Consider the following 15,295-nt stretch of genomic DNA (forward strand, 5'->3'; position numbering starts at 1 on the left):
CGTCATATTTTGACATTGTAACATGTTTTCCTTTTTTGTCTACGGTGTATTGAAAGCATAACCTTTCCTTAAACATGTTGATTGTTGTAGAGGTCAGGTTGGTATTATTTCTCCCTCTCTCGATGGGTTCTGGATATGCAACTGTGCCTTTTAAAATCAGGTCCGCAGCTTCTATTCAATTTTTTTTTATAATGATGCAATTAGCCTGGAAGTCATTGAAGGTCTAAAAGTTCAAAACAGAAGAGAGAGTAAGAAGAAAAAAAGGCCTTCTTCAACAGAACACCTCTCATGTGTTCTTTTCTACACCACTTAGTAATTGAGTAGTTCCCTTGAAGTGTAGGTAAAGGAATCAAGATTTAATTACTGTAGTGAAGCATTGTAGAATCATAAAGGAATTTATGGAATTGCAGCTTCCCAAGAAATCAAACCAAGTGCAGCTATCCAGTAAAGGAGAGGTCACTGTTTTATCCTAGTGTAAGGTTGTCATCACAGGTAACTATATATTACATGTTGTACAGAATTTACTTATGAAATTTCATTTAATGTTCATTACTCTCTAAGAGAAGTAGTTTTATTAATCCGCTCCTCCTGTGAGTTCTACAGTAGTGGAAGTGGATCCCTTTAGATGTTTTGGGTTAAATTTGAGGATAATGTTTGTTTTATATGCCTGGAACTACAAGAAGTGATTATGACAATATTGTGAGCTTATAATAATATTTAATATGATGAAAGTTCTGTGATTGTATTAGCAGTATTTTTCTTTGTACCAGAAGTGTCCATATGTTTTGCAATATTGGGGGGGTTGGTAGGAGGGGGGGTGAAAGACTGCAAAAGAACGTTAGCAGAACACACCCATATTTCTATATCAGGCAAGAACAGAAACACTGTAAAAAAAATTGTGGCTGTGGACATTATCGGGCAATTATAGATACATAAATGAAATGAGGAATGCACACTTTCTGTGTTCTTCGTAATGAAATATGCAAATATTTCTGAATTTGAAAAAGCCTATAAATCGGTGATGGAGAAAATGGAGTTCATCTTTAATAATGCTTTACTACAACCCCCCTTTTGAAAAGTTTTTTTTTGCTGTCCGTAGGATGCTGGGAGACGTAGTCCATCACTATTTGGAAGATGTCTAGCCGACCATATATATTTATAAATATTATTGCTAGAACAACAAATATGGCATGAACCCAAAGAGTCTACATATCATCATCGTACCTGATTAAATGAGACATTTTGTGCAAAAAATAAGAACGTACCAGTGTGTTATACTCCTTTTATATATAGAAGAATTGTGCTTAAAGTAGTGATTTAGTAAATATTTCTGCAAAAACCCTTATAATCCCTCCCTTCTCTCTACTTGCTGCTCCTTGAATTCCCAGGCTGTGCAGGGGAGCTGGCAGCACTCGGCTCACTGCACTGTAGGACAGGAACCAATCAGCAGCTAGCAGGACCTGATCTGGAACTGGAGCCTGTCTTTGCTTGTGTGACTGCAGGGCTGTGATTGGCTGTCCCCCTCCTACTGTGCTTCTGGCAGGGACTGTTAGGACACGCCCACCCCTCATTTGAAACCCGGACAGGGACTAGTTGGCGTCTATAGGGAGCTCTAATAAAGGGGCTGTTTTATAGATATTATTTTTTAGCACCATGTAAAAGCAACACCATATATTACTCATAATTGCTTCAAAATTAGGTTTTTTTTTTTCATTTATCCTATATTTCTCCTTTAATGTTTATGGAACACAGGGTGTTTTGTTGCCTTTGAGAATATGAGCTCCCCGCAGCGACAGCCCAAAAATACCTCCTATAGACTATTAGTACTGGTGTAGTCTAACCAGCTTTATTCTGCATTTTCATGAGAAAACCACAATGCTGATGGTAGTTGAAAGGGAGATATTTTTGGGTGAGTGTGATCTTTATTTTTTTGTGGCAGATACCCATTTGACATTGATTTAAGATACACTACTGTTTCCTTTCCTCTTTTAGCATGAACACCAGATTGTTTACTATTTATTGAAATGACTAATGCAAATTAACATTGTTTTCTTTCTTTTTTTTCCCTCTTGTGACAGCTCCAAAATCTGGGTATTAATCCAGCCAACATTGGTTTTAGTACCCTTACAATGGAGTCTGATAAATTCATCTGCATTCGGGAGAAGGTAGGAGACCAAGCCCAAGTGGTTATCATTGACATGAATGATGCCAGCAACCCAATTCGCAGGCCTATTTCAGCTGACAATGCCATAATGAATCCAGCCAGCAAGGTCATCGCTCTGAAAGGTACACACTTCGCTTTTTCTTTCTCCACCTTATAATTTTATATAAATTGTACTCCTGTGCTAAATTTTCTGAACTCAATTTGTGAAGTTTGACCAACAGAGACCAGTTTTAGTTTGACCGTGTGGATTATTTGTTAAATGTATTTTTTGTAGCTATGCCTTATATTTACTGAATGTTTCCAACAATGTATTTTATTTTTTACCTCAAGAATGTCTTAATTTTGTTATTTTTTTTTTTTTAGAAGTCTTTAGTTTTAGGGAATTTAGTTAAGTTTTTATTCATTTTTGTAGTATATTATTTAAAGGAGAAGCAGTTCAGGCCCTTAGAAATATGGTCGTTTAAGCATTGTGGTGTGAGGTTGATTCCTTTTTTATTTTTTTTTGGCACAGACGAGGCATCATATTAAAATACATGTAAAAATGGGCAGTTCAACATACAGGGATATACTGCAAGAAGATTGTTTTTCAGACATTTTATTTTCCTGAAGGACTTTAATCCAAAGAACAAGTGCATAGTTACATTGCAGTGGCTTAGGAACAGAAACTTTTATGCACAATGAGCAGGTGAAAAACCTGATCTCTGTTTGATTGAGAATCCGTAGAGTAGTTGAGATGCACAATTGTCACTTGACAAAGGGTGGACGACCCACACAGAACCTTGACTCACAGGAACAACTTGTATGGCCACCTTTGTTTTGTTCCCATTTGTTCAGGCCAATTGCTAAGTCTGATAGAACAACAAAAGGTAAAGAGTTGCCTTAGCTGCGGCTACTCTTCATTCCTTTTTGGCCGACCAACAAAATCCCTCACAGACTCATATATCCCTCCATATATCCCTTGAAAGACTAAAATCTGTCATTGTTGCACAAGGGGTCTATATAAAATATTAAAGCGTGGGAATTAAATACACTTATGAGTTTAGTGTCGGATTTGCTATTCTGTTAAAAAAAAAAAAAAAGTCAAGGGTCTGAATATTTTGGCATGGCACTATATATTCTTGGTATATACCATTTTGAATCTTCTAAATCAAGGGATATTGATGTTCATTGTGCCATCAATTGATACATACAATTAAGATCACTTTATAATGCTGGTAATAGGTTAACCAAAACAACATGCATAGCCCTAGTGACAGTAAACGAATTCTAAATAAGACACTTTAAATAAAAGGCCTATGCTGAGCCAGAAATGTTGACATTGGGCAATACAAATATTGTGCTCTACTGGAAGTCAGTCTCTATATGATTGGTTTATGGTAGCTGATTTCTCTCTGTAGAGGACCCCTTGTACCAATATTAGTAGAAGAAGCAAAAGGGCATCCAGTTATCCGTTGTAAATGTAAACTTCATTAGATAATTTTAAAGCTAAGTGGTAGCGTAAAATAAATTAAATTATGCCTCTATTATGTTTGTCAATATAATAGCTATAATAGCTATAACATCCAGTATTACAGGTCTTTCCCTTGCATGTAATATTGTTTGTTTTTGCTAGAACATTTTACCTTGTCTTCAGATTTTTGTACTGTACTCATTTTACTCCTTATATTCACACAAAGCCCTTCTGTCCGATATGTAGCATACAACTCTATCAATAAAATAGCATGGAGATAGCTGATAATACTAGATGGTAATAGATGTAGAGAGCAGTCGTAAAAAAAAAAAAAAACCACTGAAAATCAAAAATGTTTGCTTAGCTATGAATAGCACTGAGGAATGTATGTGCAAAGGTAAGAAATTATGTCAGAGTTCCTTTAATGCCATACAATTTACTTAGCACCCAGACACATGTTTTACTAAATCATATTGACTTTGTCACATGCTTTTTCTGGGCTGTAAAATCTGTCTGTGGTATAAAAACCCATTACTGTTTTCTCGCTAAAATTGGTAACAGCTCTTCGCTATAAGAATATTTGTAAGGAATTATTCCCTAATGAGGTTTTTCCTTGGTAAACTGTTGATTGGTAAATCAGAACCTTTAGGGCTGGGACACACTTGGGCGATTTGGGGAGATTTAGTCGCCTGGTGAGTAATCGCTGCGACTTTTCTCCCCAAATGCCTCCTCTCGCTCTGTGCCTGGATAAAATGAAAAGTCGCCGGTGCTAATCACACACGGCGATTCGTTTTCCTAAGTTGCCCAACGTTGCCTCACGAGGAAACTTCGGGCGACATCGGAAAACAAATTGCCGCGTGTGATTAGCGCAGACGATTTTTCATTTCAGCCAGGCGCAGAGCGAGGGAAGGCATTCGGGGAAGATTGGTCGCGGCGATTAGTTGCCATGCGACCAAATCTCGCCAAATCGCCCAGTGTGTCCCAGCCCTTATACTGTTGCTGACTTTTATGAACATAGCCACTTGAAGTTTGCATTTTAGTAATAAATGGAACAAGTTCATGTTTAATATAAACCAACCATCACACATATTCATGCTTTAATTTCCTAGAAGGTTTTTACTTTAACATGACATTTGCAAACTAATCATGAATTTGATTGATTTATTGTACTTTAAAAACATTGCACATTGTTAAAACTGACCCCTTCCCAGGCAGAGCTTACAGTCTTAAATTCCCTCTCACACTAGGGGTCGATTTATCATGCTGTGTAAAAAGTGTAGTGAAACATTACCAGAGATGTTGCTAATAGCAACCAATCAGATCTTTGCTTTGCTGTTGAAATCTAATTGCTGATTGCTTGCTCTAAGCAACATCACCGGTAATGATTTACTCCACTTTTTACACAGCATGGTAAATAGGCCCCTAGCAGTGTGTGTTTTGTTGTTTTTAATCTTCTATTGCTAATTATTTCATCATATCCCTCGAATACCCTATGAATCCCTACGAGCAACCTAGATTTTTTAAATATATTTTTTATTCCAAGATATTTTGATGCAGCGATGTGTCCCATCACCCATTTGGGCTGTTAAAATTGTAATTATAGACCCACTGGTTCCTGGTAGTTGAAGTAATTCGTACAAAGGTTATCATAGTTTTATTTAATTCCATGCTTCTGGTTTTAGTTGTGCTATAAAATAAATCCTATTGATTTCAGGTAGATGGACTGATACCTCCCATTTTATCAACTGGAGTTATCTGGAGTTGTGTTACCTTAGCAGCTAGAGAAGCATTTGGTTTTTCTTCTTTTTTTCCTTCTTTAAGGAATTGTTCAGTGTAATAATAAAAACTGGCTAAATAGGCTGTGCACAATAAAAAAAAATGTTTCTAATATAGTTGGTTATCCAAAAATGTAATTTATAAGGGCTGGAGCGACTGGATCTCTAACATAATAGCCAGAACACTACTTCCTGCTTTTCAGCTCTCTTGGTTTACACTGGTTATCATGCAGCAGCCAATCAGAGACTTGAGGGGGGGGGGCACAGGGGTCATAACTTTTTGCTGTTGAATCTGAGCTGCATGCTGAGGATCATTTGAAAACTGACTGAACAGTTATGCCCCATGTGGCCCCCCTTAAAGGGATACTGTCATGGGAAAAATTTTTTTTTTCAAAATGAGTCCGTTAATAGTGCTGCTCCAGCAGAATTCTGCACTGAAATCCATCTCTCAATAGAGCAAACAGATTTTTTTTATATTCAATTTTGAAATCTGACATGGGGCTAGACATATTGTCAATTTCCTAGCTGCCCCAAGTCATGTGACTTGTGCTCTGATAAACTTCAATCATTCTTTACTGCTGTACTGCAAGTTGGAGTGATATCACCTCCCTCCCTTCCCCCCCCCCAGCAGCTAAACAAAAGAACAATGGGAAGGTAACCAGATAACAGCTCCCTAACACAAGATAACAGCTGCCTGGTAGATATAAGAACAACACTCAATAATAAAACCCATGTCTCACTGAGACACATTCAGTTACATTGAGAAGAAAAAACAGCAGCCTGCCAGAAAGCATTTCTCTCCTAAAGTGCAGGCACAAGTCACATGACCAGGGGCAGCTGGGAAATTGACAAAATGTCTAGCCCCATGTCAGATTTCAAAATTGAATATAAAAAAAATCTGTTTGCTCTTTTGAGAAATTGATTTCAGTGCAGAATTCTGCTGGAGTAGCACTATTAACTGATGCGTTTTGGAAAAAAACATGTTTTCCAATGACAGGATCCCTTTAAAGTCGCTGACTAACTCAGAGTTAAGCTGGCCATAGATGTTGAGATTTTTAAAAGATCAGATCCTCATCGTGAGACCACAATTTTCTTGGAACGATCATACGAATTGACCATCAACTAAAAAGACCAATTTGCCAGGAAAACAAAGGGGAGCTGCCTGCTTGGCCCTGCAAACATAGATAGATTGCACTGGGACCGACAAAGATTTTTTGACCTGGCCGATCAATTTCCTGACCGAAGTCGGGCGAAAAATCGTAATATGTACGATCGTTCGAATCCCACTAACCGCACGATAATTTCGAAGGACTGGTCGGACTTCCCTAAAATCGTTCGTTCGGCAAGAAGAATCGTCACGTCTATGGGGAGCTTTAGAGAGCTGAAAAGTAGGAAGTAGTTTTCTGCTATGTTAGAGTTTGTCACTTCAACCTTTATACATTGCATTTTTGCTGACTAACTATATTAGAAACTTTTTTTTTATTTTGCACAGCCTATCTATTTAACCAGTTTTTTTTTTATTATAATTTTTTATTTTTCAGTGAATGGCAAATGGAAAAATGTGTTCTTTGTCTTCCAGAGACAAGCTTTTACTGAAAACCACATGGCCCTGCATTTTCAAGCATTTTGTTCCCTTTCAAAGTGATAAGTCATTGTAGGAGAAAACACTACATATTTCTCCAATATTCTTATACATACAGGAAGCTGCAAAGCTATTTTCAGCCCGTATAGATGGGCAACTTTTACATGAAACCTGGCTTCTCATAATTGGCATACCATTGTAATGTAACAATTGCTTTGTCAAATTTTCACATACCTGGACACCTCTTGCCCATAATGCTTATTATCATTATTTACTATGGTGTGTGCTTCCTAATGGGTCTCCTAGTTTGGGACCTACACTGTGCATGGAAGGGCCTTATATTCATTATTCTACTTTAATCAAAAAATGGCTCTAGTTCCACTTTGATTATTTCAGTATGTGCTGCGTATATTTGACAATGTTAAAACATATAATGTTCTAACTTTTGATTTGTTCTCCCCTTTTAAAGTGTGATTAACAAAATATATTTTAGGCCTTCTAAATTCTTTGTTGTTTTACCTTTTTCTCATCCTATCAATTTTTTTAATGCTTTCTTGTGTATGCAGATGGTGAGTTATTCTAATGTGGATTGTACAAGTTTTCGGCCTGTTCTTATAAAAAGTAACAATAATTATATTTGTTTGAATCTAGTCCACGTTTAGTGATCACTTTAATGACAGTTGTGCCTGTTAATTGGCTTCATTACTGCAGTACAGCTATGAAACTAATCATTTTAAATATCAGGCTGTATAGTCCCCACAACCCAATACTACCTAATTCTGAAATTTGTCACAAGTCGGTCTCCTGAAATTAGCCAGCAGACAGAATGCAACATATACTATGTACTAATGGCACATTTTGGCTGCTTTGCCATGAGTAGAAAAATTCTCCATCCTGAATGTGGACCTCTATATAGTATTGCATGTGACAACAGATAGCAACAGTGGTAAAAAAGCGGCATGTTTCATTGGCTTTAAGGAATGCACGCTGACCCATTAATCCACAGTGAAATGTTACCGCTTTTAGACAGCCATGATATATCCAATGTCTTATTTGCAACATTTGGCACAATTTAAAGCTTTTTATAAACAGGACTGTGGCTTTTACAATTTCTATTTGTTATTGTTTCCTTTAGTGTGCTTTACATACCTCCCTTATGTGTTTTGTATATTGTTTGGGTTGTGACCATAATTATGCATTCTATGCATCATTCAAACACCCTTCATTTAAACAAAGGCAAACAAAGAAATTCAGCATTTTAAAAAGAAATTCTATTGTTAGTTTGTTATTTAGATGTGTGTGTTCCTTTAAGATGTTATTAGATTTTGTAAGTTTTTATGGTATTTTACCCTTAAAGTAGTCTGTCAATCTTTCCTCTTTGTTAGTTTATTCCAGGTGGCCATATATGGCCCAACCTTGTACAGTATCTACCGATCAGCTTCCATGCTGTACCGGCTGATACCATATGAGGTACCATGCATGTTCCCATTGTTACATTATGTACAATTTTACAGTACGTGCATGGACATCTTACAGCTAGCCATACACAGGAAGATCTGGTTGTTTGGCAAGGCTGTCAAACAGATGGTGGCCCACATCAAGCTGTAATTGCCCCATTTAATTATGGCCTGAAGACAATTTTCAATTTTATAAGGTGGTTTCATTTTTCTTCTGAAAAAGTCCCTTTTTGCATGTAGTAATGTTCTCCCATGTTCTAATATGACTGCTTCTTTTTACTTTGTACCAAAATAAAGATTTAATTTATGTCTCATTATATGACAGGGATTGTAGTACTTTCTGCTTTACAGCAATACACATTGCAGAATTAGTTACCCTTTATCAGAAGTGTGCATTTACAGTGAATACAATATTTAATTACCATTTACAGTTTTAGTGGGATACTATCACTTTTATTTTGCATTGGTTATTTTCTATTTTTTTTTTTTTAATCATAACTAATATTCATATTTGTTAGCAGATTCTGCAGAGAATACTAAAAATCCTCTGATGGCATTGTTAAGTAAGCTCCCGAGAACAGTGAAACAGCCATTCAGCATTATTGGCTTCTTTTCTAAATATACAAAAATATCTTAAAGCATATTGCCTTAGACCCCATTGCCTAAACACTTAATTAATTTCACCAGCAGAGAAAAAGTTAATCTGCTCTGATCTGCACAGTGTTAAAGGAACAGTTACACCAAAAAACAAGTGTTTTAAAGTAATGAAAATGTCATGTACTGTTGCCCTGCACTGGTATAACTGTTTGCTTCAGAAACACTACTATAGTTCATATAAACAAGCTGCTGTGTAGCAATGACAAAAATTGAAAAAGGCTATATGGCACAGGTTAAATAGTGGATAACAGATAACACCATTATGTTCTATAGAGTTTATCTGCTATCTGCTACCTGAGCCTTTTCTCCTTTGAATGGCTGCCCCCATTGCTACACACCAGCTTATTTATATAAATAATAGTAGTGTTTGTGAAGCAAACACACCAGTTTTACCAGTGCAGGGCAACACTGCATTATATTCTTGTTACTTTATAACACTTTGATTTTTTTGATGTTACTATTCCTTTGAGTAAATTCTGAGAGGCCCAGCGTTCCTGTCTGCTCCCACAGGTATAGTTTTGGCGAAAAATATACAAGTTCCATATTCAGGCTGAAATGTCCCCCATCTGAACACTGACCGTTAGATGCTGGGCATGTCACTCCTTACTGAACAGGGTACAGATTGGAGAAAGGGGCACATAGCTTGAGCTAAAGGTATATGGGATGATTTTGGATTTGTCAAAATTTTGCATGGCCTGTATAAGCTTTACAAATCCCCTCCCTTTGCCATAAACCACAGAAAAAGACAGACTGCCCTGTTGCCCTCTAAATCACAGAACTCGCTTAATTAATCTAGTGTAGAAGAACACAAATAATACAGCTAGATTACTGCCTATGCAAGTTCATCCTCTTATCAAGCAAGAAAAATATGGAGGTCCACATGCAGAGAACAAATACACAGGTAGAAATATATTGTATGAATGACTTTCATCATCCTAAAGTCATTCATACAATGGCACATGTCCATTAAGGCCAGCTGTCTGGCAAATACCGAAAGTCTCAATACAGGATTTTAATAGAGAACTATCAACTGATGCGTTTTGTGGGGGGAAAAAAACATGTTTTTCCATGACAGAATCCCTTTAAAGCAAAAGTAACACAAAAATATATTATATTTTTATTACTTTAAAACACTTTTGTTTGTTGTTCTTACTGTTCCTTTAAAGGGATACTGTCATGGGAAAAAATGTTTTGTTTGTTTTTTCCCCAAAACGCATCAGTTAATAGTGCTTCTCCAGCAGAATTCTGCACTGAAATCCAAGAGCAAACAGATTTTTTTGTATTCAATTTTGAAATCTGACATGGGGCTAGACAAATCGTCCGTTTCCCAGCTGCCCCCAGTCATATGACTTGTGCTCTGATAAACTTTAGTCACTCTTTACTGCTGCAATGGGAAGGTAATCAGATAGCAGCTCCCTGGTAGATCTAAAAACAACACTCAATAGTAAAAGCCAAGTCCCACTGAGACTGATTCAGTTACATTAAGTAGGAGAAATAACAGCCTGCCAGAAAGTAAAGTGCAGGCACATGTCGCATGTCTTGGGCAGCTGGGAAACTGACAATATGTCTAGCCCCATGTCAGATTTCAAAATTGAATCTAAAAAAATCTGTTTGCTCTTTTGAGAATTGGATTTCATTGCAGAAGTCTGCTGGAGCAGCACTATTAACTGATGCGTTTTGAAAAAACATGTTTTCCCATGACAGTATCCCTTTAAGTATTCTCTTCTCTACAAGAAAGCTGTAATTGAGATCAAACTCACTGTCAGTGAGTTAAAGGAACATTAACACAAAAAAGTTTTTTTAAAGGAGAAGTAAAGACTAAGTAAAAAAATGTTGTACATTATGATTTTGGGTTTCTGTACCAACCCAAGGTACCTCCAAAGATGCCCTAGTAGCTCCCCATCTTTTCTGCTGATTCATTGCACATGCTATGTGCTGCTTTCACTTACTGAGCTTAGTGACCCACTCAAAACATAAAGTACACATAGAATATAAGGCTTATTAGTAATTAATACCGATAATTACTGCATCGCAGCACAGAAACCAGTGCAACTAGCATCAGAATTTAATAATCAGCCTTGTAGCATCATGTTCTGCTTGTTAATGGCCACAACCCCTAAGTTTAGCTTCTCAACAGCTGCTCAGAGCCCACTAATCATGTGAGTGTTGCAGACACTTTCCTAGATAGTGACCCCCTGTGACAAGTTTGAAGTCCTGGATCATTGCTGCTATTGAGAAGCTTTAGGCTGGTGCAAAAAGTTCAGTATAATTCATTTTTAGGCTGTAGTTCTCCTTTAAAGGAACAATAACATCAAAAAAATGAAAGTGTTTTAAAGTAATAAGAATATAATGCAGTGTTGTCCTGCACTGGTAAAACTGCTGTGTTTGCTTCAGAAACACTACTATTGTTTATATAAATAAGATGCTGTGTAGCATTACTTTAAAACACTTTAAAGGAATGGCTGTATAATGTACTGTTGCCCTCCACTGGTAAACCTAGTGTGTTTGCTATTGATACACAACTATAGTTTATATAAACAAACTGATGTGCAGCCATTCAAGCACAGGATACACATTATATTGCAGATAAGTGCTGAAGAATTCCAATCCCATCCTGATTTTTCCCAATATTGTAAGTAGAAATAGCAGTTTCTTTACAATTACATGTATCTTCTAATGAATTTTTCCCAATGAGAAACCATACATACCTATTAACTACACACACAAATCTTAAAATTTGCACTTTTGAAAATCTCTTTGAAGCAGTCAGTGGGGAGCATTCATCGAACTCTTGTAAGTATTTGATGTATAGGTTTAGTAGCTCTGCAATGCTTGTTCAAGATCTTATAAATATGTCCTTGTAACACTTAGAGCAAAATGGAGCGCCAGAAGCATGTGCTGTTCAGAATGGGAGTGTTAATATGATTAACACAGTTACTCATGATCTGCACAGAATACATTTGCACCTCAATTTCTGGTGTCTCCACTGCCAGTGACAAGATTCTAGATTTAATGGCCTGCCTTTTATTTTTAGAAAACAGATGTGTGAAATGCCATGTTTAGTTAAATGCAGTAGGATTAGCTTTTGTGTTTGCTAACAATTAGTGTTACCAGAGCAAGTATGGGTTTAGCATAGCTGAATCTTTACCATTTTTAGAAATAATATATCCTTCATCTTCAACGCTCATAGATTTATATGCATTTTAAATTGTATCAATGTTTTCACTTATCCCCTCTATACTGTGTTTCTGTTTTTGCACTCTGTTTAAAAATAAAAAATATAGCGATGCACCAAATCCAGGATTTCTTTTGGGATTTGTGGGAAACCCTAGTCCTTTTTGGAGGAGTTGGAATTGACTGATTCCTGAGTCTTCAGCCAAACCCTTATGTGACTTCAAATCTTTGAACATGTCAATTTATTTGTTCACTGTTAATGGAAGATTTTGATTTTCTTCAAATCTGGATATACAAATTTGAGTCAGAATTCAGTTTGTTATCCTGAATCTTTTCTTGAGGATTCGGCATTTGGCCAAATAAAAAATGATGGATTCAGTGCATCTCTGTTTAAAAACAAAGAGAGAGTCCGGTAATATGTGTCCAGACATTTTGATGGAGGAATAGTATGTTGATTATTGGAAATCTTAAACAGAGTCTTATTCTTGTGTATGGTGCATTTTGTTTGTTGTGTTTTGTGATAAGACAATTTATTTAGAATGTATGTTGAGCATGAGTACAAGTAATAGACATTACATTTATCCAATGTCATACTGATATACTGACTTGTGAATACTTAAAACAACTTAAAAGAAATACATATAACCTATTAAATGATATTTGTCTTGGTAAACCATGCCTAATATTTTCTATTTCTCTTTTCCCATCATATCCATGTATCTGCATAAAGTCATAGGAAAGTAGTTGCTCCCCCTTCCCCCCCCCTTTTAAGTTTTAAGTCAAAGGAAAATTAAGCAAGTTAAAAACCCAAATGCACTTTACAACATCCACCTTTAATTTAAATTAAATTAGCAAAACATTCTAATGCTCTGAACTCTCTTACTTGTAATGGACAGCTAGAGTTTGTTCAAATGCTACAGTATATAACAAAGTCCCAAAATTATAATTATATGGTTGCTGCTGTGCTGCTCAGAATTCTATATGGATTCTAATATTAGAGTAAATGTTGACTCGAGTAGTTGGTGTGCTCACAGAAGAGATAAAAAAGCCAAATAAAAAAATTAAAATACCCAGATTTTTTTCTTACACTAAAGAATTCATCCTGTTGACTTACATTCAAGTACGCCTGTTTCCCAGTAAACCACTCTAACTTTTGGATGGGAGTTGAAGGGCTCTTTATTCCTCCTCCACTCCATCTCCAAAGGGCTTATATAGACTGTGTATAACCTGCTGACACTAAGGGGCAGATTTATCAAAATGTGAGATTAATGCTCACCACAGACTTTCACCTATTGATAAATGGGATTCTAGACATTTCCTACGAATGAATAGAAACTGTGGTGAGCTTTAATCTCATATTTTAATACATCTGTCTCATAATCATCCTTCTAGCTGGGAGTTTTGGATCCATTGTTAAAGGACCCGTAACACAATTTTTTTTAATGCTTAATTCCCCCAAATAGCTATAATAATAGGTAAGACTTACTTCTTGTATTTTTTTCAAATCTTCAGCTTGAATTTGACATGCAAAGTGCCCCATAGGAGAAAGACAAAAAGGATACAATGGAGTCCACTTTATATGAATAACCTAAAACACCTAAACTTTTAAACAGTGTCTGCAGCTTAAGTTTATGTTTCAGTTTCTTCGGACAGCTTTGGGGGTAATGATGTGAGCATATATTTAAGTGGCAAAGGGTGAAAAAAAGCTTAGGTGTTTTATGTTACCGGTACAAAGTTGACTTCCTGTTCAGAGCACAGAGGAGTTCAAGCTGCTGTTGCATTTTCGCCTTTCTCCTTTGGGCCACTTTGAAAGTCTAATTGAAGCTGAAGATTTGAAAAAAATCCCCCCCAAATACCGATTATTATAGCTGTTTTTGGGGGAATTGGGCACTAAAATTTTTTTTGTGTTATCGTTCCTTTAAAGGGTGGTTCACTTTTAGTATGAAGCAGAGTGATATTTTGAGACAATTTGCAATTGGTTTTCATTTTTTATTATCTGTGTTTTTTGAGTTATTTAGCCTTTTATTCAGCAGCTCTTCAATTTGCATTTTAAACAATCTGGTAGCTAGGGTCCAAATTACCCTAGCAACCATGCATTGATTAGAATAAGAGGCTGGAATATGAATAGGAGAGGCCTGAATAGAACAATATAGCAATAACAATAAGTGTTTTAGCCTTACAGAACATTTGTTTTTTAGAAGGGGTCAGCGACACCCATTTGAAATCTGCAAAGAGTCACAAGAAAAAGGCAAATATAGGCAACTATAAAACTATAAAAAAAATAAATCATGAAAACCTATTGAAAAGTTACTTCAATTGGTCATTCTATAACATACTAAAAGTTACTTTAAACCACCCCTTTAAGGAACATTTGGAAGCAGAGCTTTCCTTTTCAATGAGGGTTCAGTTGTTTTTTTATAAATGTTTATGTGCTTATATTTATATTTTGAATCTTTAAGAGAAGGGGAGCCACATTGTAGTTAAAAATGTATTTATTTGAATTGTTAAACAGATTAAATATTTGAAGTCATTTAAAGTACAAGGAAGCCTTACATAAATGTATGGGGCAGAGCAGAGGCTCATTTTTAATTACTCGCCTAGAATGTATTTTGAATCATTCTTGTATCTTCTTAGTTAGAACTTACAGTATTATATTAATTTATTCCTAGCCCTGGGTGGCATCAGTCCCAGCTGACAGAACGCCCCACCCTATTCGCCCTAAGCATATAACATAGGCAGTGCTCCATGCCTAAGCCTTGCATGTGCACCCATTTGGTTGGTTCACTTTCCATGATGACAAGCTGGCTACCATCTTGACCTGTGCTTAATCACTGAAGCCAAATGTATTGCTCATATAATTAAATATGGTAGATCTTTAGAAATGGAGGAATGATGTCAGCGAGGCACAACTTTATACAGTTCATTTTTGTGCACCTAAACCTGCTGATTATGGTTAGAATGGAGGCCTTAAAATACCTAACAAGAATCTAAAAATATTTACTTCTCCTTTAAAGGTATATGTCACGCAATAACTTG

The 15,295-nt window shown here is 36.3% G+C and overlaps 1 protein-coding gene across 4 annotated transcripts in view; it reads left to right on the forward strand.

Annotated features, from left to right (window-relative positions):
* The window catches only part of cltc.L (clathrin, heavy chain (Hc) L homeolog), a 67,902-nt gene that overhangs the window by 16,493 nt on the left and 36,114 nt on the right, over window positions 1–15,295 (forward strand). For 2 of the 4 annotated variants that reach the window (XM_041580989.1, XM_041580991.1), the window contains exons 2-3: window positions 2,079–2,286; window positions 3,909–3,911. In XM_041580989.1, coding sequence (XP_041436923.1) covers window positions 2,079–2,286; window positions 3,909–3,911 — 211 coding nt within the window. 4 annotated transcript variants of the gene reach the window in all.

This window comes from Xenopus laevis, chromosome 2L (assembly GCF_017654675.1).
Source record: "Xenopus laevis strain J_2021 chromosome 2L, Xenopus_laevis_v10.1, whole genome shotgun sequence".
Taxonomy (NCBI): domain Eukaryota; kingdom Metazoa; phylum Chordata; class Amphibia; order Anura; family Pipidae; genus Xenopus; species Xenopus laevis.